The 27,571-nt window shown below is 53.1% G+C and overlaps 10 protein-coding genes across 10 annotated transcripts; 2 read left to right on the top strand and 8 right to left on the bottom strand.

The window, feature by feature from the left end:
* Positions 1-84: 84 nt before the first annotated feature.
* On the bottom strand, positions 85-1,560 carry J7T55_007194 (uncharacterized protein; the record flags this gene model as incomplete). Its single annotated transcript, XM_053133898.1, has 2 exons — positions 85-1,303; positions 1,361-1,560. 2 exons carry the CDS (start codon positions 1,558-1,560, stop codon positions 85-87), a joined length of 1,419 nt encoding a protein of 472 aa, XP_052988238.1.
* Positions 1,561-2,274: 714 nt separating this feature from the next.
* On the bottom strand, positions 2,275-2,825 carry J7T55_007193 (uncharacterized protein; the record flags this gene model as incomplete). Its single annotated transcript, XM_053133897.1, has 3 exons — positions 2,275-2,415; positions 2,487-2,687; positions 2,745-2,825. The coding sequence occupies 3 exons, from the start codon at positions 2,823-2,825 to the stop codon at positions 2,275-2,277; spliced, it is 423 nt and encodes a 140-aa protein (XP_052988237.1).
* Positions 2,826-3,105: 280 nt separating this feature from the next.
* Positions 3,106-3,987, bottom strand: J7T55_007192 (uncharacterized protein; the record flags this gene model as incomplete). The annotated part of the gene is made up of 1 exon (XM_053133896.1): positions 3,106-3,987. The coding sequence occupies one exon, from the start codon at positions 3,985-3,987 to the stop codon at positions 3,106-3,108; it is 882 nt and encodes a 293-aa protein (XP_052988236.1).
* A 412-nt stretch (positions 3,988-4,399) lies between these two features.
* J7T55_007191 (uncharacterized protein) lies at positions 4,400-5,768 on the bottom strand (the record flags this gene model as incomplete). The annotated part of the gene is made up of 2 exons (XM_053133895.1): positions 4,400-5,286; positions 5,372-5,768. The coding sequence occupies 2 exons, from the start codon at positions 5,766-5,768 to the stop codon at positions 4,400-4,402; spliced, it is 1,284 nt and encodes a 427-aa protein (XP_052988235.1).
* Positions 5,769-6,151: 383 nt separating this feature from the next.
* J7T55_007190 (uncharacterized protein) lies at positions 6,152-7,077 on the top strand (the record flags this gene model as incomplete). Its single annotated transcript, XM_053133894.1, has 4 exons — positions 6,152-6,241; positions 6,304-6,322; positions 6,396-6,421; positions 6,514-7,077. 4 exons carry the CDS (start codon positions 6,152-6,154, stop codon positions 7,075-7,077), a joined length of 699 nt encoding a protein of 232 aa, XP_052988234.1.
* A 1,433-nt stretch (positions 7,078-8,510) lies between these two features.
* On the bottom strand, positions 8,511-8,969 carry J7T55_007189 (glutathione-dependent formaldehyde-activating; the record flags this gene model as incomplete). Its single annotated transcript, XM_053133893.1, has 2 exons — positions 8,511-8,849; positions 8,904-8,969. The coding sequence occupies 2 exons, from the start codon at positions 8,967-8,969 to the stop codon at positions 8,511-8,513; spliced, it is 405 nt and encodes a 134-aa protein (XP_052988233.1).
* A 1,717-nt stretch (positions 8,970-10,686) lies between these two features.
* J7T55_007188 (uncharacterized protein) lies at positions 10,687-11,532 on the bottom strand (the record flags this gene model as incomplete). Its single annotated transcript, XM_053133892.1, has 1 exon — positions 10,687-11,532. The coding sequence occupies one exon, from the start codon at positions 11,530-11,532 to the stop codon at positions 10,687-10,689; it is 846 nt and encodes a 281-aa protein (XP_052988232.1).
* Positions 11,533-15,535: 4,003 nt separating this feature from the next.
* J7T55_007187 (uncharacterized protein) lies at positions 15,536-21,863 on the bottom strand (the record flags this gene model as incomplete). Its single annotated transcript, XM_053133891.1, has 9 exons — positions 15,536-17,032; positions 17,126-17,387; positions 18,167-18,356; positions 18,426-18,432; positions 19,099-19,293; positions 19,851-19,983; positions 20,057-20,744; positions 20,852-21,138; positions 21,247-21,863. 9 exons carry the CDS (start codon positions 21,861-21,863, stop codon positions 15,536-15,538), a joined length of 3,876 nt encoding a protein of 1,291 aa, XP_052988231.1.
* A 1,040-nt stretch (positions 21,864-22,903) lies between these two features.
* Positions 22,904-24,140, top strand: J7T55_007186 (uncharacterized protein; the record flags this gene model as incomplete). The annotated part of the gene is made up of 2 exons (XM_053133890.1): positions 22,904-23,062; positions 23,121-24,140. The coding sequence occupies 2 exons, from the start codon at positions 22,904-22,906 to the stop codon at positions 24,138-24,140; spliced, it is 1,179 nt and encodes a 392-aa protein (XP_052988230.1).
* A 563-nt stretch (positions 24,141-24,703) lies between these two features.
* J7T55_007185 (uncharacterized protein) lies at positions 24,704-26,629 on the bottom strand (the record flags this gene model as incomplete). The annotated part of the gene is made up of 3 exons (XM_053133889.1): positions 24,704-24,794; positions 24,867-25,405; positions 25,643-26,629. 3 exons carry the CDS (start codon positions 26,627-26,629, stop codon positions 24,704-24,706), a joined length of 1,617 nt encoding a protein of 538 aa, XP_052988229.1.
* Positions 26,630-27,571: the final 942 nt, after the last annotated feature.

Genomic DNA, 27,571 nt, shown 5'->3' with positions numbered 1-27,571 from the left:
GGTCCGTTCAATGATCGCCGGAAAAGTAAATTCAAATTCTGTACAAACATCTTTTAAGCTCAGTCCCCTTCTAATTTCATGGAATCAGTTCGCCAAGTGCGGTCTTAACTCCCCCGTGTAATCAGGATACCCGAACTTGGTCAGCTTGTCACCATCTTCCGCGATTTCAGTAAACCAGGCCCCAACGTCCTTCAAAAACTGCCCTGTCACCTCGGCATCACCAAGATCAAACGGCTCATATCCTTTTCCAATCGCCCGCATTTGTGACCATGCCCCAAACCCAGACATCGCAAAGTCCGTCTCAAATGGAGGCAGAGCCTTGACCGCACCCGTGACCTGCCCAGCCAGCAGGTCCAGCGCAAGAGACGGCTCCTGCACCGCGGGCCTCGCAATCCCGACGCCGTCAACGACATCCAGCGCCTCGACCATGGCACCTGCAGACCTCAACCCGCCAGTGATGAAGACCTTTGTTCGGCGCTTGTCAGCGGGACCCAGTGCAGGGACGACACGCTCGGCAAAATCGAGGAAGAACGCCTCACGACTCCGCGTGCTGTCTTTCTTGCGCTCGAACCCAAAGTTCTCATATGTGCCGCCGCTCAGCTCCAGGTAGTCGACGCCGGCGCCCTGCAACGCAGCAACCAGCTCGGCCGCGTCGGCCGTCGTCAGCCCCTCGGCTTGGAACTCGACCGAGTTGAGTTTGATAGCCAGGATGAAACCCGGGTTCGTGCATGCCCGCACCGCTGCACACACCTCACTCACGATACGCAACCGGTTTGTGATACTGCCACCGTATGCGTCGGTGCGCTTATTGGTAGTCGGGCTGAGGAACTGAGCCAGCAGGTAGCCGTGTGCGGCATGCAGTTCGATGCCGTCGAAACCTGCCGCCTCGAGGAACTCAGCTGCATGAGCGAATGCGTCGACGATGCGGGCAATCTCATCTGTGGTGGCTGCGCGCGTCGGCGGGAATGTCATCCCGGCGTGAGGCTCTGCGGACGAATGCGAGCGGTAAGCCTTTGCGCTGCCTGACTTGCTGTGGGATGTGGACTTACTGAGCTGTACAGCTGACGCAGAGATGGACTCCTTGGCCATTTTAGATGGGATCTGACGTCCTGGATGATTCACCTGCCCTATGACGAGTGCGCCATGAGCTTTCGCAGCCGCAGCTGTGGCCTGGAATCTCTCGAAGCGCTCCCCCTCCATTGGGGCTTCGGGGGTGATAACAGCATCGCCAGCAGCACTCATGTGTTCATAGTCAATCATGATATTTCCGGTCTGTATGATTCCCCATCCGCCTTCGCCCCAGCTTCAAGGGTGTCAATTCTACTCTCAGAGAGGGGAATATGGAGTCACAAATTCTTACCGTCGGTAAAGCTCGACGTACTCCTTTGTGGGGATGCCGCGAGCCGGCAAGTCATTGACGTCCCAGCTCGACAACGCCTCCGCCATAGAACTCTTCAATAAGCGATTAGGGGCGGTCTTTCGCGACTGCTCGAACGCCAGGGGTTGAGCGAGACGTGAGACGTCGGCCTTATCGCCGGACTCGTACCGTATTGTAGACATTTAGCGTTGGTTCGGGAACGTGTGTGATAGTAGTTGATGTCTTAAAGACTCTCTGATGATTGCACCTCATTGCTTCAGCTGTATCCTGCAGCATGTGGCCATCTTATATCACCGCAGCGCCAGGATCGAGCCCTCGTATGAAATAACTCAGGAGGCATGTTTATTGACCCGAGTGTCGAAGGGAGTAATTCTTTCTTTGCAATTCTCACGATCTACCAGAGATACGCGAACGAGACGTCGGCGTCGGGCACTCCTGTCCGTGCAAGGCCGACAGCTGGGATCCTGTGACAAATCCATACTCGATGCAGGAACATTGAAGTGCGGCGCTTGGCGGATGCAGCTAGAAGAGGCAGACCCAGACTCCTGAATGAACGCCAAAAACTCTCCGACATGGTGTGTGGTACAAGTAGTGGCCGTAGCAAAGTCCTAGTCTCTTTTTTATTAACGCCGAAAGAGGATTGACGATTCGGCGGTTTGGTTGCTCCGCGTCGCGGCTTATGCCCTGGCCGGACTCAAGGCTGATGGCAATCTCGAAACGCTTGACCGTTTCCTGAGATTTTTAGTTGGACAAACAAATAAAGAACTCAATTGCAAATAAATGTTGCGTGAATCAGACCGACACGTTCTTTTCCTCACGACGCTTCCTTTGACCCCTACAGCACTTTGTTAAGATTGGATGCTGAGTTTCTGACACGCCGGACCGAATCTATTCCTTTAATCCCAGACGTCGAATGTAATCTGAAGAATGTTCCTTCCCGACGAAGCTGCGAGCGTGCCGCCGAAGGTGACCATCACCATCAGGAGGAGAAGACAGTGTCGTATTCCTAACAGCAGCACAGTCACTGCTGCTCCAGTCTTTCTAACGTGCCATGCAAATCAGCACTTCACAAGTATTTCATCACTCGACAGGTAAATCGGGGACTCACGCTCTCACAGTACTCCAGGAAATCCTTCAGCGCCGACCACTCGGCCAACTGCGTCGCCCTGTGCGCGTCCTCCTGGCCACAGATGCTCGGGCATAACGCCGCGCAGGACAGCAGAAAGGCCAGGATGCCGAAGATCTTGACTGCCATGTCGAGCCGCTCGACCCAAAGGCGCTTGCGGCAGCGTTTGCAGACCTTGGGAGGCTGCGGCGACGCAAGTGATGGGCTGTTAGGTGTGTGTGGTCGTGGACTTGGGTGTACCGTAGTCTGTGCTGTTTGGGTGAGGGCTTGCGCGGAGGCGTAGTCTCCAAGAGCTACATCTTGAACGGGATTCTGAGCCATTTTGCTGGGGTTCTACGGTGTCTACTCATGAAGATGTGAGGCATCAATGCAAAAATTTTGATCGGGTCCATCGCAGTGGTCAGATCAAGGAGCCAATGAATGACGCTGTTTTTGTATGTTACTTTGAGTGAGGCGGTGCATAACGAGGGCTGAAGTGTATTAAGGCTGATCGATACTCTCTCCGCTGACAGCGCAATAACATGGTATTATCCCCGAACTGCCCTAGCGCAGACGCCACGGCGTATACTCTCATGGAAATGGCTGTAGTGATACGTCAACCCTACACGCCTTCCCCAGCCACTCTCCTCACACACTCAACCTCCCAGAGCGGCCGGCTCAGCTGTGGGCAATGTCCCACCGCGTACTCGTATACGTCGACTTTGCTTCCACTCTCTTTCTCAACGAGGCCGATGAAACTCTGCTGGGCCGCAGGAGGATTAACACGATCCAGCTTGGTGAACATATATGAGCACGGGATGTGGTTGTATCCCGCGTAAGTGAGCGGAGTCATAATGGATTTCACAGACTGCGCGACCGGTGAGGAAACTGATGCATACTTCAAAGCATCCTCGCGAGGTATATCCGCAAGCAGCCAGTCGGTGAAGACATCCGGGTTGTGGTGGTACGCCCACAAGCCCTCCACGGACGCAGCGAGTGATGAAGGTGAGAACAATCGCGCACTCCACGAAAGTGGGATCAATCTCCCCACTGCAAGCGAGATCGATGTCCACAATGAAGGCTTCCCATGAGCAGTCTCAATCGAGGGCAGCGGCATGTCCGTCTGCAGGACACCAGCCATCGACGAACCCACCGGCGCGATGGCGGCTGCTACGTAAAGGAGCCGCACAATACCCCCTGACTTGGAAGCGCGCAGCCGGTCAGTCTTGCTAAGGCCCTCGCAGGCCTGTGTTCCTGGGAGGCCGCCATACGAGTGCATGACTATGACAATGTCCTTGCCCTCGTCAGACAGGGCCTCCGCCAGCCGGCGGATGTTGTCCGCATCGTCGTACATGCTGGGAGTCGGGTCGACGAGGACGTCAGGCGAGGAGGGATGATGAACAACGTGGACTTCATAGCCGACATCTCGCAGCGGGCCCGAGACGGGGTCGAAATCAGAAGGACGGCTTAATGCGCCAGGCACAAAGACGATGACGGGCTTCATGGCTGTTATGATTGCTTTGAAATAAGCTGATGATTGTGTGCAACAGTGTGACGGACACATACAGCAAATATGAGTTCGGCTCTGGCACGTGCCGCAGGACCGTGAGAGTCACGCCATGATGGGCTTGGCTGGTAAGAGTAGACCATTCACCGAAGGAATGGTTAGCTGCCTGGCTGCATCGCTACGCGATTGGTCAGACCTGAATCCCAGCATACGCAGTCTCGTATCGCAGGTCATCATGACTGTCCTGAGACGTATGAAGTCGGTTCCCTCGATTGGTCTGCAGTCAGTTAAAAGTCGCCGACTTCAGAGCGGCCTTCATCCTAGCCGCAAGGAACAGCATTCCGTGACCAGCATTACCGCCGGACTCGCTTGTCGATGAAGCGATGTAGCCAGAGGATCTTCAAACTTTTCACAGCTTGGTGTGATCAGCCATATAGCCTTGAAGACTCCAAAGCTTCTTGTTCAAATCCCCGCTCCGTTGGCTTCTCAACAAGAACAACGGTCCCTCTTGAAGTATAGAGGACTCGGATCTAAGCCGCGCAACATTCGCGGGACCGAGGAGTCGTGGTAAATTGTAGACAGGACGTGTGGTGGTTGGGTCGCCGTTAATGTCTAGTGTAGCGTACTGCTCAGGGTCGACCTCAGCCTTTTCTGCCTCTGCGCCGGGTTCCGAGGTGCCATCTTCAGAATTCAACGCCTTATCCTCGCCCAGCCAGAGAAAAGCGGCACGGTGAACATACGTTGCGGCGTACTTGGCGCCAGTCACCTTGATGATATATTTCCTGCCGTGCTCTTCGCAGAGTGTGGACAGGTAAAGCAGATCCTCCATGATTGAGCGGCGTCTCTGGTCGAGGATCACAACATCCATATCCGCGCGCCAGCTGGCTGATCTGGCCAGGACTGGGGCATGTGGCGCGCCGGCTAGTCTGTGATGGGCACCGTAGTACTTATTGCCCATCTTGATGAAATTTTGCAGCAAGTCTTGTCGTGCAAGCGCATGTGTTGGATAATTGTATTTGCTCTGCTTCTTGTCCACGCCTGCTGAGATACCGTCAGTAGCTAGGGTGGCACCGTCTTCAGGATCGTCCTTGGTCGCTGTTGATGAAGGGACGTCAGCCTCTTCTGCATCGTTGGACTCCTCCTTTGCCCGCCTGCGCCCTGCGTCCAAGCCCTCGGGTATCCACCAGACATGATTCGTCTCGGGGTGCCTGACCAGACCGAAGCTCTGCAGCATGCCCTTGGGCAGTTGGGTCCGAGTAACAGCACAAAATCGAACAGGTGTGGCCAGCAATTGGGCTGCGGGCGGTCAGTAGCATGACCAGCGACCATGGCACAAAAGAAAGCACACAAGGAGACCCGACAATATATTTTCACAACGTACCGTATGGGTTCTGGCGCAGCTGACGCTGGAATCGATTATGAGTGGCCTTGTCTGGGCGAGCCTTTGTTTTCCGACGTTGTCTGGCCTCTCGCCATGTCGAGTCCACCAGGGGTGAGATGGGAAGCTTTCCTGCTGCCGTCTCTATAGTCTTGTCGATCACATTGACCTCGGACCAGGACCACTGATCAAAGCCCAGATCATCTTGTTCTTGCTCCAATCTTTTCCCGCGAGGTTCCTTTGACGTCGTTCTGCGTGTCTCTCTGCGTGTCTTGTGCTTCTGAGACTTGGGCACGACATCAATGTCTGCGCCGTTGGTGGAATAAAAATGTGCTGCCGGACGGCACAGCTTGAAACCAGCCAGACTGAGACTGCTTTGCAGCCTTACACAACTCCTCATCGCTCGAGGGCTTGATGAGCGATCCAAATATGAGGTTAGCCTCGATTAAGACTCAAGGAGTGCTCAGCTGCTTGCCCGATGTCAATTCGGTGTAATGAAGATAAAGATTGTTCGGCGCAAAGGCTAGTGAGTCGCGTCGGCGCGTCAGGGATCAGGATCGGTGCCGCTGCGGACAGCCGCGGAGAAGGTGGAGTGGAGCTTGGTGCCCGCAGCGGCTCCGAATTCGACGTCACCTCAACATTCTGCCCTCGACCTCGTCAAACATCACCCCTTCTCAGCCACGATATCTCACTTCCACGCCGTGGCCCAGCATCCTAGGCGACATACACACGGGGATGAACACCCAACGGGCGGCATGGCGTCTCCTCAGGGGCGCTGCGCCGATGGCCGCGCGAAGGCGTAACTTCTCCCAGATCCCCAGTCGAAGGGGCCCGACATCCTCGATTCCAATGCCATACATCACCGAAGTCACAGTATGCCCTAGCACGCCTCAGCCAGCCTGGCAAGACCCTGTAATATGTGCTGATTGATCTAGTCTGGTGGCTGGAGGACATGTGCGTCTTTCTCTTGACTTTCACTGCCGCATCGTTGGCACGACAGACTTGCTGATACGTGGACTCGAACCAGCCGACATCTTCTCCAAACTACTACAAGTGCGCAGCTCGACTCTCATACTCTTCTCCCACTGCCTTTCCTCACCTGAGAAAAGAGCAATCGTCAACTAACGCTGTTCCTACGCGCCCAGGAACGAATCATCTGCCTCAACGGCCCCATAGACGACACCGTCTCCGCCGCCATCGTCGCCCAGCTGCTCTGGCTCGAGTCCGACGCCCCCGAGAAGCCCATCACAATGTACATCAACTCGCCCGGCGGCGAGATCAGCTCCGGGCTGGCGATATACGACACAATGTCCTACATCCAGTCGCCCGTGTCGACCGTCTGCGTCGGCGCCGCCGCCTCCATGGCCGCCATCCTGCTGCTGGGCGGCGAGGCCGGCAAGCGCTACGCCCTGCCGCACAGCTCCATCATGGTGCACCAGCCTCTGGGCGGCACCAAGGGCCAGGCCTCGGACATCGTCATCTACGCCACGCAGATCCAGAGGATACGCACCCAGGTCAACGAGATCGTGCGAAGCCACCTCAACAGGTCGTTTGGCTTTGAAAAGTATGACGTCCAGACTATTAATGATATGATGGAGAGGGACAGGTATTTGATGGCGGACGAGGCCAAGGACGCCGGTATCGTGGACGAGATATTGCTCAAGCGGCCTGCGAGGGACGACAAGAAGGATGATAAAGAGTCGGCCTGATGCTCGACGGAGGACGCTTGCAATGCCAAGATACTGGGTCAGACAGCTCACTAGGCTAGCACGTTTTCAAAGCAAGGTTGATGGTGAAGGATTTGCGAATGGATGCATCGAGGCGGTTGGTTGGGGGAGGGGCCATTGTGGATGTAGTGCTCGAGGGGGATCGCAAGACCAAGGTCCAGGCGAGAGGGTGTCCGTAGGCTCCCAACTTCACTGCGACTGCCACAGTCACTCATCCCTCAAATTCATCCGATCTCTGCACTCTGCAAACAGCTAGCTCTACCCTTATAAACCCCCCGAAACCACCCAGATCAATACCGGCCCTCCTGTCGGTGCCATTCAGGTCAAGTGGTTAATTCCATGGCGATGGTTCTTGTGCAGGAAGTACTACTAGCCGCGGGATAAACTCAGAGCTCGCTGGTTCGAGCCTCCCTGGTAGTACACTGCGGAATTGTGACATAAAGTACGCAAAGAGAGACGTAGGCGCTGGTCGCCGAACTCTTTTGCCTTTTGGTCCTCTCTTCTGTCTTCTTTATGCATAACCTTACAGTCATCCTAGCTTTTGACGTAGGAACCGATGCATTCTCTGTGCATTTTGGTGAGGTGTTCAAGCGGTCTGCCCTGAAAAGCTGCAGGGAGTAGAATCTGCCCCCAAAGGCAAGCAACTGCTTTGGTTTGCTGGCATTTCAAATCGCACATGGGTCAAGTTATCCTCTAGTCCCCAGAGCAGTATCAGAATCCTCAAGTGATTACCAAGGCGTTCGGTCCCGAAATGAAACCTCAGCCAGGCGTTGGTGGAAGTATGTGTCCCCCAGCAGTATCAGGTGCCACGGACACATGCAGGATGACTGCCACCAATCTTTGAGCGAAGCGATCACAACGAAGCATCGCCCGCCAAATCAGATGTGCCACGCTCAAGCTCTCGCCTCCCTCGCAGGTTCGTGGGTACTGCCCATCAGATTCATGATGACAAGCTGGGTGTCAAAGTTAAGGCCGTCTCGAAAGCACAGTTTTCAATGCTATCTAAACTGCACATACCATGTCTCTCGGGACCTTCTGACCATTATAGCTGGAGCCACCAAGAGTCTGATGTAGGAATCCTATTCACATTGGTGTATAGATACGAAGGCCTTCCTGGATTTTCATCAGGTCAGTAAATAAATGCGAATGTGGTCGGTCAAAATGTATGGCGCAGGCACTGACGGTGTGCAGGGCCTTGACATACTCGACACGATCGTACTCTTCATCGACAACGAGGCAGTGTTGGATCACAAATGCTATTAATTTCATTGCTTTTATTGCTTTTATTGCTTAGACTTATGCAGTCAGCGGCAGAACATTCCAAGTCCGACGCTCATTGTACCAAGCAGTGAACTTAGAAGCTTGCGCATGATGCAGAACCATATTTCTTTCCCATATCCCCCACTCAATTGAACCTAAGCAGCCTCATTTTGCTGGGCACCGGCAATGGGTGGCAGCCAAGATGGTCGATTCCCAACGAACAGTTCAGCTGCCGGCTTCGCGTCCTCTAGCGCGTCGCCGTCCATCGTGCCCACCTTGATGATCTTGGAGTCACCATATGTCTCCGTCTCTCGCCAGATCGTTGAGCCACAGTCTCCGCAGAAGAATGATGTAATCGTCTTGCCACTCTTCGCCGTCTTGGCGAATTGCTTGGGGGTGCCTTTGATCAACGAGAAGCCATCACCGGCAACGATGATGTTGGTGGAGAATATGGAGCCAGTAGTTTTGCGACAATCAAGACAGTGGCAGAGGGCCTGAATTATTCAGCAGTTATCACAAGAAGTTGGTCGGCTTGCTGTTCTACGCACCTTGGCCTTAATCTCGCCTGTACTCTTTACGCGGACCGCACCGCAGACGCAACCGCCTTCGACCATAGTGCAGCGGTTTAGTAGGATTTATTTTGAAAGGTAGTTCTGGAAAGGAGGCTTGAATTGAGTGATGTGGTAGACAAGATAGAATGTTCAGTCCCTAGCCAGAGACACAGATATTTATACTACCGTCCCCTCACCGCGTCTGCCCGCCCGTAACGTGCGGATCGGCAGTCGGGAGACGCCCTTGGCACACTACAGAGATCCCCTCTTTTCAAGCTGCCCACACCCAAGTAGCCAAAGTTGCTTTTCCGTGCGACATGAAAGTAGGTATTAGCTGGACGACGTCAGGAATGTGAGTCAATGAGCAGGGCGCGAATCTCAGTGATTCCAGGGCAAACTACGGCGAATGCTCTACCAAGGCGCGCCCTTGGGGACGGATCGAATCCACAGGTGGGGCTTTCTGAGAGCTGAAGCTGGACAAAGCCCGTACAATACGACACTGTCTGCACAGGCGAGACTCACCAGCGAAGTGTGGTGAGCCACAATTTTCTCAGCTTGATTAGCACTAGTGCACACCTTTCGGGCTTTGAGCCGCAAAAGCCGCAGCAGCGGAAGGCGCAGCAGTCAAAGGCGCTTGTCCTACCTAGGCATGCCTGAGTATGTGCTTCACAGGCAGCTTCTGACGCCACCGAAGCCTACGGAAATGTCGGGCTAGCGAAACGTGACCTCCGATAGCCTGAAAAAAGGAAGCACTACAAGCTCGGCGAAACGCACTGCCTTTGACGTGAAGGCTCAGCTCAGCTTGCGCTGCTTGTAGCTGTGAATGGCGAAGTCGGTGCTCTTCCATGAAAGCAACAGCTACTAAACTGTCCATTCGCGCACATCTGAACGCGATGGCGTTCTGGGCAGTTTCTCATGCGATGGTTATCAAGCAATAATACAAGGTAATTCTTTAAAAAAAAAAAAAAAAATAACCTTCAAGGCCTCTCCTCAATTGGGCTCCCCCTTCCACCATACTGCAGATGCTGCAAGCCTCCTAAGCTGAATTGGACCGTGACTTGGACAAGGTAAGCCAGTGCTGCTGTCATGCAAATCATCATAGGCTGCCCAACGCAAGTAGCAGTCCATTCTTTGCTCTTTGAGGTCTTACTTTCCATTCACCGGTCAGAGATCCATGTTTCGATAGAGATCCGTATTCCACATCAACACTTGCTTGCTTACCTAGGGCGCGCATTGGTTCGTTGATTAGTTATCATTCCGAGGAATCGATCATGCCACAGTTTTCCCGACATAACAGTAATTGTGTCATCCATGGGCCACGCTCCTCCTCGATTCTAAGAAGTGGGTGAGGATCATTGCACCCCCCTCTTGCGGCAAGGTTTTAGATGAATCAGCATTGACAATACTGAGATCTAATGTGAGGCGTCGTCGTTAAGTCTTCTCTCCCTGATCGCTTCCTGGGATCAACTCATTGTATCCAACATTATTCATCGCGATTAATTTGTGACACTTGAGGAGCGCAAGAACTGTTGCATCATATCCTGGTCCCTCCTTCAAGGGAAAGGTGGGTTATTCTCGATAACGTTTCAGCTCTGCTACTTCATAACGAGCCATAGTCTCACACCATGTGGAATACTGTCACCATGGGCGACGTATTAATTGCAGCAACTTACAAATTTCAAATACATACACTATGAAAGTATCGACTACTGAATCCCAGCCAGGTGCGCCAGCTAGGCTGAAATAGCCAATGTGTTGGTGCCGAGGTTTCATCCCACACCTATGGATATGTGTACGCAGTGTATAATCGCTGCGAAGGGTATTTCTCCTCATTTTCAGCAACATACTGAAAGCACCGCCCGATAAGGCCAAACAATAAAACTAAAACGTAGAAAGGCCAAGAGAAGATTCTCTTGGCGTGCGTTTCCCACGCCTCTTTTCCGTGCGTCTTCACCTTCCATGCTGACTCCAGTAGCGCATCTTTCCACTCCAACCATTGATCAGGAATTTCTTGCTCTAGACCTTCTGCACTAGAGTCTTCTGGTTCAGCGTCCTCCGTGGCATACTTCTGGATTTCCTTTTTGGTATTCCTCTCTTGTGTCACCAAGATCTTGGTGCATGGGTCATCCTTACGAAAGGGGCGTGGTTTGAACCCATAGAATTGGTCGTGATAGCATCGTGTGCGCGGGTCAGATAGCTCGACATAGGCTAGTTGGACCCGGTAGTAGTCTTCGCGAGCTTCTTTTGTGTCCCCCACAGCGTCCGGGTGTAAGCTCTGTTCTTTGCGACGCCACGCGTCTGTAATTGTCTCTTGATCTGCCCAGGAATCAACTCCGAGGGTTTCGTAATATGGCTTTCGATCTTGCGAAGTTGTCCTAGTGCTGAGTGGGTGGTCCGAGTAGTATAGTCTGACTTGAACAAGCACCTCTACAATCAATATGAGGAGACCAAGGTAGATAAAGAATTGAACAACATCATCGAAAAAGTCGCTCCAAGTGCGCCGAGGGACTTGGGCCGGAGGCAATCTGTCGCAAGAGGCAAATTTAGGACGTTGTGGAGTAGGGTACGGCGACTTCCAGGCACCGTAATGGCTTTTTACCCGGCGGATGTTGCTATAATTCGTCATGTCGGCTTTTGTCAAACCAACGAAATATTTTGGACAAACGTGACAGCGTAGTGAGAGTGATCAACAAGGTCTGTACCGCACCTTGGGTTTAGTGATACGTATCGACTAAATACCTGGAAGTAAGTGCTTTATTCTCGAGCTATCTTGCCCACTCAACTTTGTCCCGTTTCAAACAAAATGATCATTCGTGGCCACTTCCGAAATTTCAGGTACATCCAGATACATCGGCTTCTTTGATATGCTAGGAGAGATGGCTTTGTCATTTCAATACTTAGAGGCCACATCTCTTATCTCATTGCTTTATACCAGACACATCATTTCAAATCATTGGACCTCATACAACAAGTACACTTACATCGTCTTCCCGCGGCGAATATTTATGCTATAATCTAATTTGTTACGTTCGAGTCGAATGGTCCCAGAAAGTAATGTTGGAAAATCGGCCCAAGGCCTTCGGAAACTCTTAATTCAACCAGTGGGCAATATTGATGTAAACAAGGACAAACGCTCATTGATAAACATGGCTTGACCATAGATCCAAAAAGAAATTGGAGAGTTAGTAGGGCGTTAATGTCATATTTGGAGTGTTCAGATTTCAAAATGTAGGCTATCACCTGCGAGAATAGGGATGGAGCGAGGTCTTGCTTGGCCCCTGTTTTGACCAAAACAATAGATCCTCTATTAACGCACATATTTTCGACGAAATCCAGGTAGCTTAGAATGAAGTTTTTTTCATGCTGGAAGTTACTCGAGTGATATTGAGGAGTCGCTGCTTGCGGAAGAAAGTAACGTGCCTAGTCCAATTGCGGTGCTCTGTCTCTTTGACAAGAAATTGATACACTGATGTACCATCTTTTTGCTTGGCAGGCTTTCACAGAAGGGGGGAAATGTACAAAGCAGGCTGTTATGTGTCACAGGCATCTACTTCATCCGTCCCCAGGGCTCAAGTCTGTGAGACACACATGCACCCTGGTGAAATCGGGCAATTTCGACAGGTTATGAGCGACTCGATGGTTTCCGGACGAATCTTACCAATATATTGGGGTAATTTTCTTCCCAACAGCAATCTGCTGTGATGATTTGCCCCAGAATTGGCATTGGGGTCTACTAATTTACCCCGTGCTTCATTGATCTTGGATTTTCCTTGCTGCTGTCACTTTCATAGTTCTACCGCTCCTTGCTGGTGCAAAATTACGTCTAACTCTTCTTCTATTTTCAATTCGAACCCAAAATTACTGAGTGGCATCAGACATCCGCAGCCGGATGAGTAAAACAAAAGCCAGAAATTAAGAAGATTTTGACAGTTCAAGTTCATTTGGTAACACACATCAATCCTTGACGCCTAATATTGCAGGAGCTCTTTTCTTGCAAAACCGCAAATAGTTTAATATTAATTGGTGGTTGTCAACACATGCAGCGCTGTTTGTGGGGTTACCAGGTGACTTTTTACTCTGGTTTCGACTAGACTTGGTTTCCAAAATTTTCAGTCATCATGAGTCCGAAAGGTCAGGAATCAAGATGACGGGTTGCAAAGAGCTTTCAAATCAAATCGAAGGGATGGAGCCGTGGGATCGCTCGGAAGAGGCACCGTCACTCGTCGATCCGATCGGAAAGTTAGCCTTCACGCCCACAGTCATTTCTCTGTTGGAGCACCAAGCTCATTTATCGTCTGCCCGAGTACAGCACACGAGCTTAAGCTCGGGTGTCCACTTCACGCCCACAGTATCTCTACGAAGAATAAGTAAAAGAAAAGGGGCGTTTGTAGGATAACCAGTCATAGGATAACCAGCTCTCGGATAACCTCCTATAATTCCGGGATAACCCCTTGTATAGCACATTCCTGTTGAATAAACTCCTGTAAGGCAAGTAAGTAAGCCACAGGGAGCTCCGCAATGACATTTTCACAGTTTCCTTGAGTGTGGCGGTGTATCCCGGTAGCGTATGTGACGAGATACAACCGTAACGTGACTCCCCCAGTACCTGACAGAAGCATAAAACAAGGCTTATTATTCTCCGCTTCCGCAGGTGGCGTCATTTCCCACCTGACAGGCAGGTCGGACTGACTGGTTGACAGGCATGCACGACATCATCCCATCCTCGCATCACCCGCCATGCGCGCGCTTTGCGGTTCCATTGTGTGTGGGGAGCGGACAGCCGCCGGTCATGGGAGGTCCTGTGTGCAAGTACGTGTGTTCTTGAGAGCCAGTCACTCACTCATATAAGAAATCACATCCCATCACATCCGCGCACACGATATGATCCCTCCCCTTCCCGCGAGGTCGTGCCATCGGAGATCTTTCCCCGGCCTATCCTGCGAGTCATTCCGCGCCGCCGCCCCCAGGGAGCAGGCCTGGTGTTCTTTACTGACCTGGATTGGGCGTATTCTTGTTCGCGGGTTTTAGGGGGGTTCATCCCATGTGGGGGAGGATGTGCTGGGACAGAACGGGGGTTCCTTCTGTATGAGTTTCGGAGAATTTTCTCCTATAGACTTCAAGAACTCCAGCGAGGATCCTCCGGACAGGCGGTGGCGGTGGCGGTCGGCCGACGCATGTTGAGCGCACAGTCCCTGTGGTTGGACACGATAGGGCAGGATGCGTGGGAGAGATATGGCGAGTTAGAAAGAAAAAAAACAAGTTTCAACCGAAAAGCCGGGACGTTGTTGTATCGTATTAGCTCACTGCAATCACACAAGATGAACCCACCTGCACACGCCCAGGAGGACTTGGCAGGGCTCAAAGCGCAGCTCCTCCCAACTCGGCATGTCATTTTGGGAAGGGCAAACTCTACAGGGGGAGGCGAGCAGGTGGGACAACAACTGAATCACGAGGGTTTCGAGAATAATGCTTATTTTGTGTCGCCTCTCTCATCTGCTCACTGCTACTGCCACTGCTGCTTGCTGCTTGCTGCCACTGCCTGCTTGCTGGTCTGCCTCTGCGGAGTACCTTTCCTTGCCTGAAAGCTCGTACTCGTGCTCGGTATCTCCACGCACCAATCTCCCGTCACTCCAGCTCTATCCCTGTTCCCACGTTGTGTTTGATGTTTTCGAAGATTGTGTGTGTGTTGCGTGTGTGACGTTGTTTATGTAAGTTTGTATGTGTGTGTGTTTTCCCAGTATCTCCAAGACTTCCATCGGTAGGCGGGGGCGACGAAATACAGAGGGTATCAGAGCGCAACAAACCCCACATTCCGCCAAACAAGTCCCCTCTTCTCTGGTGACCATCCATCTCCAACTCGGCTTGGGTGACCTCTTCGAACGTGGCATGAAGTCCATTCGATTCACTTTTCTGGTGGTGTAGGACGTGCTGTGGACATCTCGGCGTGGGTCGGGAGCTTCCAGTCCGGGGAAATCGGATTATCGCGGGAGCCTCGCAGTGGCGATGTTTCACGAAGGCTGGTTTCATCCGAGTTCTGAAGGTCCAGCTGGTCACAAGGCACAAGCCACCTGTTGGAGATGTAGTGCCCAGGTAGAAATGTAGTCGAGTCAAAAGACAGATCGCCCGTAAAATGCAGTTGTAAACAAGAAAAACGCATTTCGTTCCCAAGACCGTGACTCCCACGCACACAGAGAAAAGAAAAAGAAGTTGGGAAAGACTCAAAATCGAGTCTGAAGCCTGAGCAGGAGTCTAATCGATGGATTGTGTGCTCCTGGAAAGGTGGCAGTAGTAAAATTAAAAAAAGACTACAAAAGGAATCGCTTTCCGGGGGTGACGGCCTGTGGGCGGCTGAGGTATAGACAATCTTTGCGGTGTCGAAAAAGGAAAAAGGAAATCGTTATATCGTCATTGACTGAGCAGTCTCGATGCTCTATATGGGTCTGATATCGTGGTGTGTGGATGTGTTGTGGGGTCGCGTGGGTGCGGATGGCGGTGTTATCAATGTCGATGTCGGGAGTGTGCTGCTGAATGTCCAGGTGCCAGCCGCAACAGAATGAAGTTGACTCGTTGGTGGCCGGGCACCCAGCCAAAGTCCAAGGCGGAAAGCTTTTGCCGTAAGTGAGTATACCTCACATCACAATACAGCAGCCACAGCCTCCCTTCTCTTTCTTCCCTGTGTTCTCCGGCTCTTTCTCCGGGATGTCCGGTACCCTCGTGACCTGCATCGGTTCTGGAGACTCGGCGCGCCGCGATGGTGGTTTCGGGCTCGCAAGCGGGCTAGCAGGTGGTTTATCCTGGATCTTGGGCATGGTGGAGTATGAACTGGACCTCCCGGGTGATGCTGGGCTTCTCGGGATATCTGGCGACTTCAAGGGCCAGTCGTCGGACGGCTTCTCCACCTCCTGCTTCACTATGTCATCAGACGAGGATGATGGTATATGGTCCGGAGGCGCCAGGAAACCCTCGCCCGTAAGCGGCCTGAAGTCCTTGTCGTAAATGCTTCCAAACTTGCCCTCCTGTTCCCATTTCTCCTGCTGCAGTCGCCTGGCCACGGTGGGCAGCAGCTGCTGGTCTGGCGGTAGGCGAGGGTCAGGCTTGTACGCTGACACGAGCCATGGCGGATCGCCCTCCATCGGTTTGGAGCCTATGGATAACTCACGCTCCCCGGACCTGGTGGAGGGCCGTGTGTTGCTGCTGGCTGTCCCGTTCTTCGGCTTCGGTTTGACCTTACCACGGGCTTCTGGTGGTATCGACTTGGACGGTGCTGAGCCTTTGCGAGGTCCAGTCGTGGTCTGTTTCTTGGGAGACAAGTCCGTGGTCGCAGCGCGTTTGGCTGGGTGGGCTTTGAAGGTTGGTGAGGGCTCGAGGTTCTTCAAGGTGGTACTATTCGACCTTGAGCGAGCCTTGGGCATATCAATCCGCTTCTCTAGCTCCTCAGGGCTGTTTTCCCTCTTCATCAACTTATCCCGGTCCATGTGCTGTGCGGGAAGTGGCAATGGGCTCTTCTTGGGTACCGGTATGCGAGAGCCGCCAGCGGGCTTTGCGGGCGCATCACCTTCAGCCTCGGCCTCCTCAATCGGTCTTGAATCCCAACCATTGATGGCCTCAGACGTGTCAGGCGTCTTGGGCTCCATGGCATGTGACGAGTTCTTCCTAGACCTCGAAGAGTTGTCCTGCATTGGTTTCCTCGCACTACTCTGGCTCCTGTCCCTGTCTTTACGATGTCTGCTCCGAGATCGAGACCGTGGCAAGGTGATGCCAGCAGCCTGCAGCTCCTGGCTTTCGATCTTGGCGAGTAAGTCCCTGTGAATCCATTTCGAATCTTCCTCGTAGTTTAAATGATCCTTGCTCCTCGTCTGCGAGCGGCCACTGCGTTGGTACTCATCCTCGAAGGGCACGTCGACTACGTTGTCGGGTCTATCGTCGGTGTCGGAGTCGTCGTTGCTGAGGGAATGCGAGACTGCACCGGCACCTGGTCCGTTCACCCGATCTCCACCACTCGAGCCCTTAGATGACGTGTCTGGATCAAAGTTCGAGCCGTTGTCGTCCCTGGCAAGGTGATGTGATCTGTAGATTCCGTTTGTGTTCTCGCTCTTGAGGGTGTTTTTCTCCTCGTATGGACGGTTCTGGAGACATTTGGGGCTAGGTCAGTATGTGAACCCCTCACGGACAGGCGATGTGCAGATCGGTCTGGAGAGCCCCTTTGGAGCGGAACTCACCTCATGTTTGGCAGACGTGAAGTCCCATGAGAAGCCGTTACCATCGCCATGAGAGCTGCTAGGAGGAGTCAAGGTGGTGGCCGTCTGGACGGCGGACAGAGCGGACATGTTTTCGCGGTGGCCCTTTGCAGGCTGCACGTGGAGATTAGGCAGGGCGCGGCGGTAGGGGGATCGTCCGTTGGCCTTGGATCCTCGTGCCGCTGAGACAATTGAGACTGGATCCTCGTGCCGCCGCACGACCAGCAAGGTGACAAGACGCAGGCTTCAATTGACACAGCGGCAGTGGTGTCGGGTGGTCGAATGAAGACGGTCGGCGGTCGGCGGTCGGTCGGGGGGGTTCGTCTTGTCAGATCGGAAATCGAACTGCAGTGTCGAAGCTTCAGTGCAGCAGGGTGAAGATCGGGACCGAAGGGTGTGGTAGTGTGGTGTGTGTATGGGCACTGGGCAAGACTGGCGAAAGTGGTCGGTACTGCCGATATTATTACAGGCCGTGGGCCAATCAATCTGTTGCTGGGCCCGCTTCAAGGAGCCAGACTCGCATCGGCTGGGTACGTAGCACACACGGTCAAGAGGCGGGTGAACGTTGGGTCGGCTTTCCCCGCGGCTAAGTCGACTACCCGTAGGTAATGTGGACTGTAGGCTCTGCTCTGCAAGTACAGCGCAGCCAAGCGCACTGCACACACTAAAGCGAGTCGCAACGGTCGGTCCTAGCTCGTCCTTGTTGGGCGGGCCGGTGGGCTTGTTTGAGAGGGGATTGTGAGAAATGACAAGCGATAAGTGACCGGTGCACACCGACCAGGGAGAGAGGATGGAGAGTACTGTAGAGAAAGAATTGTACTGTAGAGAAAAAGAAAGGCAGAGCTGCAGGCAGGCCGTCGCCACAAGTGGAAAACAAGGTGAGACGAGGTGTGGTGGCAGTGGGAGGGAGATTGATTGAACTGGCGTCGATTTGATTCCGGGTCTCGTAGGATTGCTGGATTGCTGGATTACGACGTAACCGTGCCCAACCCAACCTTGATTGAGCTGGACTCACAGACTCACAGACTCGGCACCGCGTGACAGTGGCCGTGGCTGCGAAACCGTGACCGACTGTTCTGCTCTGCTGATCGGACCGGATCGGTTGGCTGCTGGGCTGGGAGGCTTGATTGTTTCGAGGGGTCGGGCGAGACAAGAGACCAGAGACCAGAGACCAGAGACCAGAGACCAGAGGCAAACAGGGCGGTGGGGGGCCCTTTACAAAAGAAGAATGTAATACTGGAGATGGGCCATAAAGAGGAGGGACAGTGTGGGTCAAACAAACATTCAGTCTGTCGGTCAATCAGTCAGTCAGTCAGTCTCAACTGCAGCCTGCCTGCGATTAATCCCTCTTTCTGCCAATCTGTCTGATGCCCAGGCGAGAGAGAGGGAGGAGAGACAGAGACAGAGAGACAAGAGAAAAAAGAAGTCTGTCTCTGTCTGGGTTCGATCCGAGATTGGGGCTGTGCCTGTGATCAGTGACAGCATCTGTGCCCTGAGATCTGATCTTCCCAGGCCAAATGCGCTGTGTCCAACGGCAGTTGGAGTCGAGCTGGTGATGAACAGCCCTGCTCGCATTGATTCCTGAGATGAATCCGGCCGTCCATGATTTTTGGAATTTTGCCAGAGATTGGCGTTGCCCTGCGCCCGGACCAAGCATAGCAGCAGGCGAGCTAAGCTGGAGACGGCCAGACTGCCAGAGAAACCACTGAACAAACTTCCATGCGGCGTCTTCTCCAACGTTTCCAACTCTAGCCCTGGAACAGCGGTTGCAACCTAAATTTTGGCGTGCATCGTATGTCTGATGTCTCTGAGAGTGCCACTGCCCAGGCCAAAATGACGGCATCCCTTCCGAACAGCCGGGCCCGCATGAGAGGTGCGTTGTCATTGACGTTTGCAGTCTCTAGGCTACCTAGGTACTGTTTAGTCTAGTCTGGGTCGGTCAACCGCCAGCTCACGATAGCCTCATCTCGAACCCAAGCCTGCATCTCAACAGCATAACTCCCCATCTCGCTCTGCACCACCCAAAAAGAGGACCCGCCCGTCAGCCAGCGCAAGGATCCGCCCACAGCGCGCCCGCTTTCTGGTCCCTCGACCTGGGAAGGGTTACATCCAGTCCGTCTTCCCCGGCCTTCGAGAAAAAAGGGGTACCCCTGAACGGTGGTCCGTGAGCATCAGCTGGTGCGAGGGGGAAAGCAGAAAAAAATATTCCAAGCCCGCCGGCTGGCCAGTATTGTGCGAGATGGGCGTGCCTGGGCGTGCCTGGACGCGATAAGATCGCCATTATGGCCTGCAGCCAGACGAATGATATACATGTACATAAAACACCAAGGCTGCTCCTCCCGCGCGATTCGGTGCGCCATTCCACATGTTTGGCATCCGTGGGGGGAGGCGAAACAAATCTTCCACCAGGCGGCTGTCTGCCATGATGGACTTCACGGACCCTTCGGTGAACCAGATATCTAAAATCATCACACTGCCGATGTCTCATCATCTTGGTGGACGTGACGCCCAAGGTGCACCTCGTGCATCGACTCGTGCTGTCCTGCACCGCTATGATCTACGCACAATCACTGAGGTTATCAGTCCAAGGCTTGCCTACCGCCCAGATTGCTACCGCTTAGAGTCGCAACTGCTCCCCCCACCAACCCGCAATCTTCCGACACTGATGGCCCGTCAAGGACCCGTCTGAAAGTCGCGCGTGCAGCACATGGTAGCATATCAAAGTACGACCTTGGCAGCCCGACCGGCGCCCGGAGGCATCGTCAACACCGAAGTGCTCCAAAGTCACCGAAGGCGCGACCGTTCCGAAGGCGCGACTTTCCCGCAGGCGGTCCATTCCACTGCCACGCTGTAGCAACTCAGCGTGCGCGAGAAGGACACAATACTACAAGGGAGCCTCCTCAATTCACCAACCGCAGCACCGGGTCCGGGAACGGCCTCTCTCCCATCATATCCGCCGACGAGATCGGGTGCAGCACCAGCTCCCTCGTAGAAAGCTCCGAGTGGATAAAGCCCTCGGGCCCGCCCTTGTAGTTGGGCATCTTGACCTCGTCGAACACGAACGGCTCCTGCCGCGTGCGCAGCAGTGCCACCTCCCTCCACAAACTCTTGACGCCCGCCGCCATCCGGAAATCCCACGTGCTGGTCCAGCTGATCACGCCCGTGTTCTCCACCACCAAGAACCGGAACACCCCGGCATCCCATTTTGTCGCGTTGTACAGCTCCATCGCCTGCAACGCCGGCATCTCCTTGGCTGCCAGCCCGGCCGAGCGAAGGAGGCCGTTAACCTCGTCCGGGAATGCCACCTCCGCGATCATGCGCGAGGTCAAAGTGAGCCAGCGCAGGTGCTTCCATTGCGGCAGCTGGGGCGATGGGGCGCCGGGCTTCAGGTTGGCCCACGGCTGGAAGAAGTCCTTTGCGTCTGCCGCGAACGAGACGCTGAGCTCCTCGAGGTGTGTGCTCAGGCGACGCAGGCCGTGTGCGAGGAACGGGAATCGTATTCTCGTGTCCCACATATCGTTCTGGTCGAAGGCGCCGAAGTGCTCGAAAATGCTGATGCGCTTCAGAGTCGTTGGCCAGAAGGGTATCTGGCCGGCGAGTTCTGGGTGTCGTGAATGTTAGTCGACGAGCAAGTGACATTCGCATGCGTCTCTTCGTAGTGACCACTGTCTCTCTTCCTTGAGACGTTAGGTACTGGGATGTGCTTACCGCTATCAACATCTTCCTGGGCAGGCTGGTCGACTTGCTGCCACGGCTCGAGCCGCACCTCTTGCAGACGAGGTAATGATCTCAGAATCGGGATGAGTGACGTAGCCGACACGTTGCGGAAATTCCGCCGCAGTATAGAAAAACTCGTCACCACATCGACGATGTGCAAGCCATGAATGCCTTGGGGGTCTGGGACCACCAAGAGCATAAAATCCAGCAATGAGTCAAAGTACCTCGAGTTGCCGTCCGCATCCAGGCCTGCCTCGCCGAATAGGTGTCTTTTATCACTGTATACAGAGATGGTGTCAGCTTTTTCCCAAAAAAAAAATTAATTATGATAATTGTAGAAGATGTTTGAACTGGTAAGGAGTAGTCGAGCAGGCACGAGATCTTACCTAGGAGAAAAGGCACTGAGCTCGAGGCTGATGCCGCGACCATTCCTGGCTAACCAAAACTCTGGCGTATTCCACGGCTCCAGGAGTTTGAAGAGGTCGTAGAGCGCCATGGAATACTTGTAATTGTTCTCTTCCTGATCCTGGTCCGCCTCCGGGACCTGGCGCGACCGGCGAGAGTACTCTGGCAGCTCGACCTTGAGCCATATGTGTTTCAGCAGGGCCCGCCGCCGGCCTGTCACGTATTCTTCGAGCTGCGGCAGGTCCGTCTGCTTCACCGCCAGGGACCCGAAGGTGGCCTTCTCAATCTCGGCTTGCCACGACTTGCAGACGACGGCGTACTCGGCCATCAGGTGGGACTTTGCCTCGTCCTCGGCGAGTATCTGCAGGATCTTGTGGGAGAGCTCGTATGGTAGTTGATCCCAGGACGAAGTTGGGTCGATATCCTCATCTGTCTGTGGGCCATCATCCCTTGAGGCTCTCTCTTCTGAAACTGGCGCCTCTGGAATGCTCTCCTCAGAGATCACCTCCTCAGAGCCATTCTCATCTGGGAGTTCCTCCTCCAAGACGTCCATGTCAACGTCGTCATCGACATCCTCCCAGTCATCATGGTCACGCATTTTGGGACCACAATCCTCTCCCTTGTCTCTGATGAGCCTCGCAGTTGGCCTGTGATAGACCTGACGCGGGTGAGCCAAGACAGTGGAAAGGTCTCGTTGCTAGATAAAGCCTTGTGGCACTGCGATTGTCAGCTTGCATGCTCGATGGACAATCCAAATTATGAAACGGCTGTGAGAATGAGAGTATAGTCGAGGAAATCAGGCGTCCGACAAATGAAATTCATGTCGGCTGTGGTGGGCTCCCTCTCTGCAGACAGCTGACAGACTGTCGGGAACAGCGGGTCAGGCCCTGACGAAGAAATTTTGGCTGCAGATAGACTAGATTCACATGCGTGGTCTTTGTCGACTAAGACCCTCTCACACCCTGAGAGAAACATGTTGCAGCCACCAATATAATTGCAGCAGGTATAGCAACAAGACGGTACGTACCTTCTTTGGGACCTCAGCCTTGGTGCGACGAGGAATGATGCTTCACGTTGGTTGGGGTTTGGCAGGTAGGTGCTAGGGTGTGCTGTGCTGTGCTGTCGCTGCTTTGCTTGGCCTGCGTTCCCAAAGCACTCGCTGCAGCCTTCCTGGATGACCGTGCGATAATGACTCACACTGTCCGTGACGGCCATACATATACAACTTCCCAACGACCATCTCTTTACACCAAGCTCCTACCTACATCTCTCCTCGTGTCAGAGACATCATCTCCCTTCAAAGCCTCCTTGCATACGTTGAATCCTCTTTTTGAATTTCCTGAACCCAGCTTTCCGTGATAAACCTCGGCTCAGAGCCCTAACCTCTCACCTACCAAGTGCTTACTCAACTGTCTTGAAAAGTTAACTAGGTATCCATCTCCTGGTAGCTCTCCTCCAACCTCAACATCTACCTATGACTCACATTCTGCCCTCATGCCGCGCTTTTGGAAACACCTTATCGCCGGCTACTGCGAATGCCAGAGAAGTTATGCCGTGAGAACCTAGCAATTTTGTGCACTGTGTGGCAGACTCCAAAGGCCGCAGCTGTCAGGGCCAGGGCCACCATTACCAGAGGTCATGGCGTCAACTCCCGACGGCGAGGCGCAAAGGCAGCCTCGGTTTCGAAGGACACGTTTCGTGTGTATCTCAGACACCCACAATCAAACAGTCAAACTGCCCAAGGGCGATGTCCTCATCCATGCTGGAGATCTGACAAACCAGGGTAGCTTCTCAGAGGTACGTTGCTATCCTGATCCTGAATGTTACTCTCTCCATGCTGATAGAGGTATTGCAGCTCTCGAAGACTGTTCAATGGCTAGAGAAGGCTGATTTCGAGGCAAAGATCGTCATTGCCGGAAATCACGATGTCACTCTCGACAAGGCGTTCTACGCCGAGTACGGCTCTTACTTCCACAATCAGTCGCCTCAGTCTCCGGATGCTTGCCTCAAGCTGCTCAGTTCAAGTCCTACCATTACGTACTTGGATCACAGTTCAACGACCGTAGTTTTGGATAAGAATCCTGCCCGGAGGACCTCCTTTACTGTGTTTGGTTCACCCTATAGTCCCAAGGATGGCATGTGGGCATTTGGCTATGACAGAGCCAGCGCAGCCGATCAGATACCAACTGCCTCTAAGGCCACAGACGAACGTTCCTCACAAGCCCTGCCAAATCCCGGAGATATCTGGTCAGCCATTCCTATGGATACCGATATCGTCATCACGCACACACCGCCGTACACTCACTGCGACGAGGCTGTCTCAAAAAGACGCGCATTGGGCTGCGAGGAGCTCCGAAGAGCTCTCTGGAGAGTTCGACCAAAGCTTGCATTTTGTGGCCACGTGCACGAAGGGCGTGGAGCAGAACGTGTCAAATGGGACATCCAAGGCGCCTCTGGGGCCCCATACACAGAGCTAGGAGTTGAACGGTGGGATGACCCCGGCGCTGGGCTCAACAACAACAAGATGTCGCTGGTTGATCTCACTTCCCGAGGGGGGAGGCATCCACTGGAAAACGACGGCTCGACCGTGAGTCGGGAATGGTCTGCTGATAGTCGTGGCCAGGGTGGTGCTTGTGAGCACTTCGCTGATGACACCGCCACAGCTCTCCCGGGGTTTGGCACACGCGGCATAGGCGGGAACCCAGACGTATCGGTCAGGTGCGACAGGGAGGCTTTGCGGTATCGTATGGGTCGGAGGGAGACGTGTGTCATCAACTGTGCCATTGCTGCGACGAACTGGCCCCATAGCGGGGGAAAGAAGTTCAACAAGCCTATCGTTGTTGACTTGGACTTGCCTGTTCTGGAAGTGGACTGATGGCGGTGTGGAATGTAAGGTAGTTGATTTGGTCGTCTTAGGAGGCTGCCTTGATGTCGAGTTATTGCATGTGGGACCTAATGAACCATGGACCTCTTTGCAGCCCGATTGCTTGAAATTCAAAAACTTCTACCTATGAAAGAACCGAGAACAGTTGTAGACTAAGGCGTTTCTGTAATGATAGCTTTCAGAGTGTTACTAGACTAAGAAACAACTAAAATGAGCTCAGTAAAATAATGCGGCAGCTATTAATTGATACGATTTAATAATAATCACACCAACAGAGTCCATATTAATCCGAGTCCACAACGCCATCTCGTCATGGCCTGATGTATTACACATTACGCCAGGATGTGCCAAGCCGTTCAAGTTCGTTTCATGGAACATCGGGCGCGAGCTGCTTGAATGATGAAAGGCGATTTTACCTGACCAATATGGCGCAAATTGCACGGTCGGCGCAGCTCAGGAGATGTTTCCTACGAATCATGCGAGGTGCGCACGTGATCCAGAGCAACCGCAACCGACACAGAAAAAACGCAAGTCACTCACCCTGGCGGCGGGTTTTAAGGCCGAGGGCCCGTGATACCGAAGGCAAGCGAGGCCGTAGCAAGTCCAATGCTTATCACAGCAAAGGGAACGGCAATGAAGGCGAATCTGAGTTTGCTGAGTATTAGCAATTCGGCCTGTCGAGATACTCATCATGACGGTCACTTCACATGAACTTACAGCGTCCCGTAATACTTGACCGGATCACGCCGATCCCTCCAGACCGCCCACCACGAAGCTGGCTGGGCCTGATCTTGATAATCCTTCAATTTTACGATACGCGGCCAGAGGGTCCCGAGTTCGCTCGTGTTCCAGTTGCCCGGATTGTCTTCGGTGACAACGTTTGCAATTCTACGAATTGACTGTACGTCTTGTATTTTGCCGTCTTTGATGATTTTGTCGAGCTTTCGAGAACCTTTCCATACTGGAAACAGCAGTCCATACGTGCATAGGACTTCTTGTTGATATTCATAGAAGGGATGTTTGCTTGATATTGGGCGTTGGCTGCTGATTTCGAGGATGCGAGGGAAGGCATAAACTTCGAGGACATCCCGACCAGTTCTTTGGGACAGAATCAGGTGTCTGGCCACGTTGTCCACCCACTCAATCTTGACTTTGGTGTATTTCTGAAGCGTGAGTAGATTGAGTGACTCGCCATCAATCTTTGTAGACTCGAGCTGTCCCAGAAGGTCGTCCACGGCCAGATCTTCCTCCGGAAGCTTCCATTTGGATTTTCTAGGAAGACACTTCGATCTATTAAGAAGGTCTTCAATGGACACATCCAGAGATGCAGATACTGGTCTCACACCTTGGTTACGACCCTGCCCGTCGTCATGGTGACTAATTAGTATGGGTTGGAGCCCCCCCAATCGTGGGTTATTTTCGAAAAGAGATGCGAGACCGAGCCAAGTTCCCAGGATGGATAGAAGCTGGAGCTGGGATTCAGACCTCCTTACTTTGAAATCATCATGGTAAAAGCTGAGAAATAGGGCCTTCCATAGGCATGGCGGTAGGGAGGCAACCATGTCGACGTATTTGCTCAGGGTCCAGGTATAGCTGGTGGCAGCTCGGTTATAATCGTAGCCGAAATATTCGATGACATACTGGAAATGACGATGATACAAAGTCTGGAGATCTACAGGGCTGAACATTTGACGCCTGATGAACGCGCGAAGGCTTTGTTGAAAAGGGGTCTCGTCTTCTTTTCCTTGGCCGAACCAGCACTTGATAAGGCTGGGAAAGGTCTCTTCATTCTTCTTTGTTATAAGTGATGCTGTGATCTGGGCAGCGACTGGATGTGCCAATGCTAGTAAGACCGCTACTAAGCGTATGGAATCCGCAAGCTCGCGCGGGGCAGTCTGTCCGGGAGTTCGAGCGGCGTCGCAGATTTGAGCAAGAGCCGTAGTAGCTACTCGAATTTCATTATGCCGGGTCTGTACCCTCTTCTCCATTTCCGTATAAAGGTCATCTGAAACGTCGGTCTCGACCTGCAAGACTACCTCAGCCATCTTGGGTTTAAGCGGTGCCTCGGCAGCGGCTGCGATGAGGCCACTCAGCAGGGCCCTCAGGGGACCAATTTTCAAGATCTTCGGCTGCGTTTCTTCTGCAGGGACGTCGTGGTAGCCAGTGGTAATGAGAATATTTTTCGCAAGCGTAGAGGCTATTTTTGACGAGGCACTGCGAGGCTTGAGCAGCGCCGCTATCAATTCTTTTGGTTGTTGAGGCCATGGGCCATCAAACAGGAGTTGAATAAAGGCGGCAAGAAGGAAAGCTGACATTTCCATGACTCGCCCTGTCTTGAGCTTGTCGATATCGATTGATGTCATGTCTTCATCGTCGCTAGCAAGGACAAGCCCTGCCAAGGCCACCGCTGCTTGCTGTTGGAGTGGTGCTTGAGTACTAGGTCCATCAGCTTTTGTCTGCGACCCATCGTCCGCGAACATTGGTTTTGCCATGGATTTATGACGATCGAAGTTGCGATCTGAAGTCAAGTTGTCGGTATGCGGAAAGGTGGGAGTGGTAAGCACAGGGAGTAAGACGTTCTGAAGCCTGGCTTCAGCTGCTGCTCTCGCAGTTTTTTTTCGAGAGGCACTTCACATCAAGTGGTCCTTCCTGAAAAAAGGGCAGCGCACGGATTCTTGTAAAGAATGAGATGCCTATGTATCTCTGTATAAGCTTTTCATCCTCAGTTTTTCAAGCGCGATATCAACGAGGCTCGAACAGTTGATCGATGACTCTGTAGCTGAAATCCTTCCTGCGCCACAGCTGAAAAGTCTAGCGCCACGTCTAGAAGGTCCAGCGCCACGGCTGTAAAAGTTATTTCCTCAAATATTGCATTGAAAATAGTTCATTGACGCTTGAGCTAAAGCGTTGAGCACGTGATCCACTGTTGTAGGCGTTCTGAAAGGTTGATATGATCTGACATACGAGACAGCCATGTGCAATTACTCATTCCAGAAAAATGTGTATTTCACAGTTTCCAGTTTCCTATGCAATTAGCAAGCTATCTGGATCTACCTTTGCGCGGGTTCCTGCAATTACTAAAGCTAGTCGCTCGAAAGTTCAGCTAGATGCATGCCCTGCTCCGCGGGTCGCTCTGCGGCCCTGGTACATGAGGAAGAGCTCGGAGCATGGCATCCTCAGGAATCTTGACTTACCGTCCCAGACATACACATTATAGAGATCACCAGGTGTGAGGGAGCAGAGAGAGGTGCACGGATGAATGCGCGAGTACAGATAGTTCGCTTCCAGGACAACAGACTATGACGAGGTAGCCTTTTTCTGAACGATGTCGACATAGCCCTTTCCATTCAACCTGAAGGCTCGGATATGCTGATTAAAGTCAGCAGAAATCCGAAGGGGGTCACACAACAGTTTTTGGAAAT

Source organism: Diaporthe amygdali (assembly GCF_026229845.1).
Source record: "Diaporthe amygdali strain CAA958 chromosome Unknown NODE_40_length_369474_cov_65_526704, whole genome shotgun sequence".
In the NCBI taxonomy this organism is placed as follows: domain Eukaryota; kingdom Fungi; phylum Ascomycota; class Sordariomycetes; order Diaporthales; family Diaporthaceae; genus Diaporthe; species Diaporthe amygdali.
Note: the sequence above shows the minus strand (reverse complement) of the source record. Positions and strands in the feature narration are given on the sequence as shown.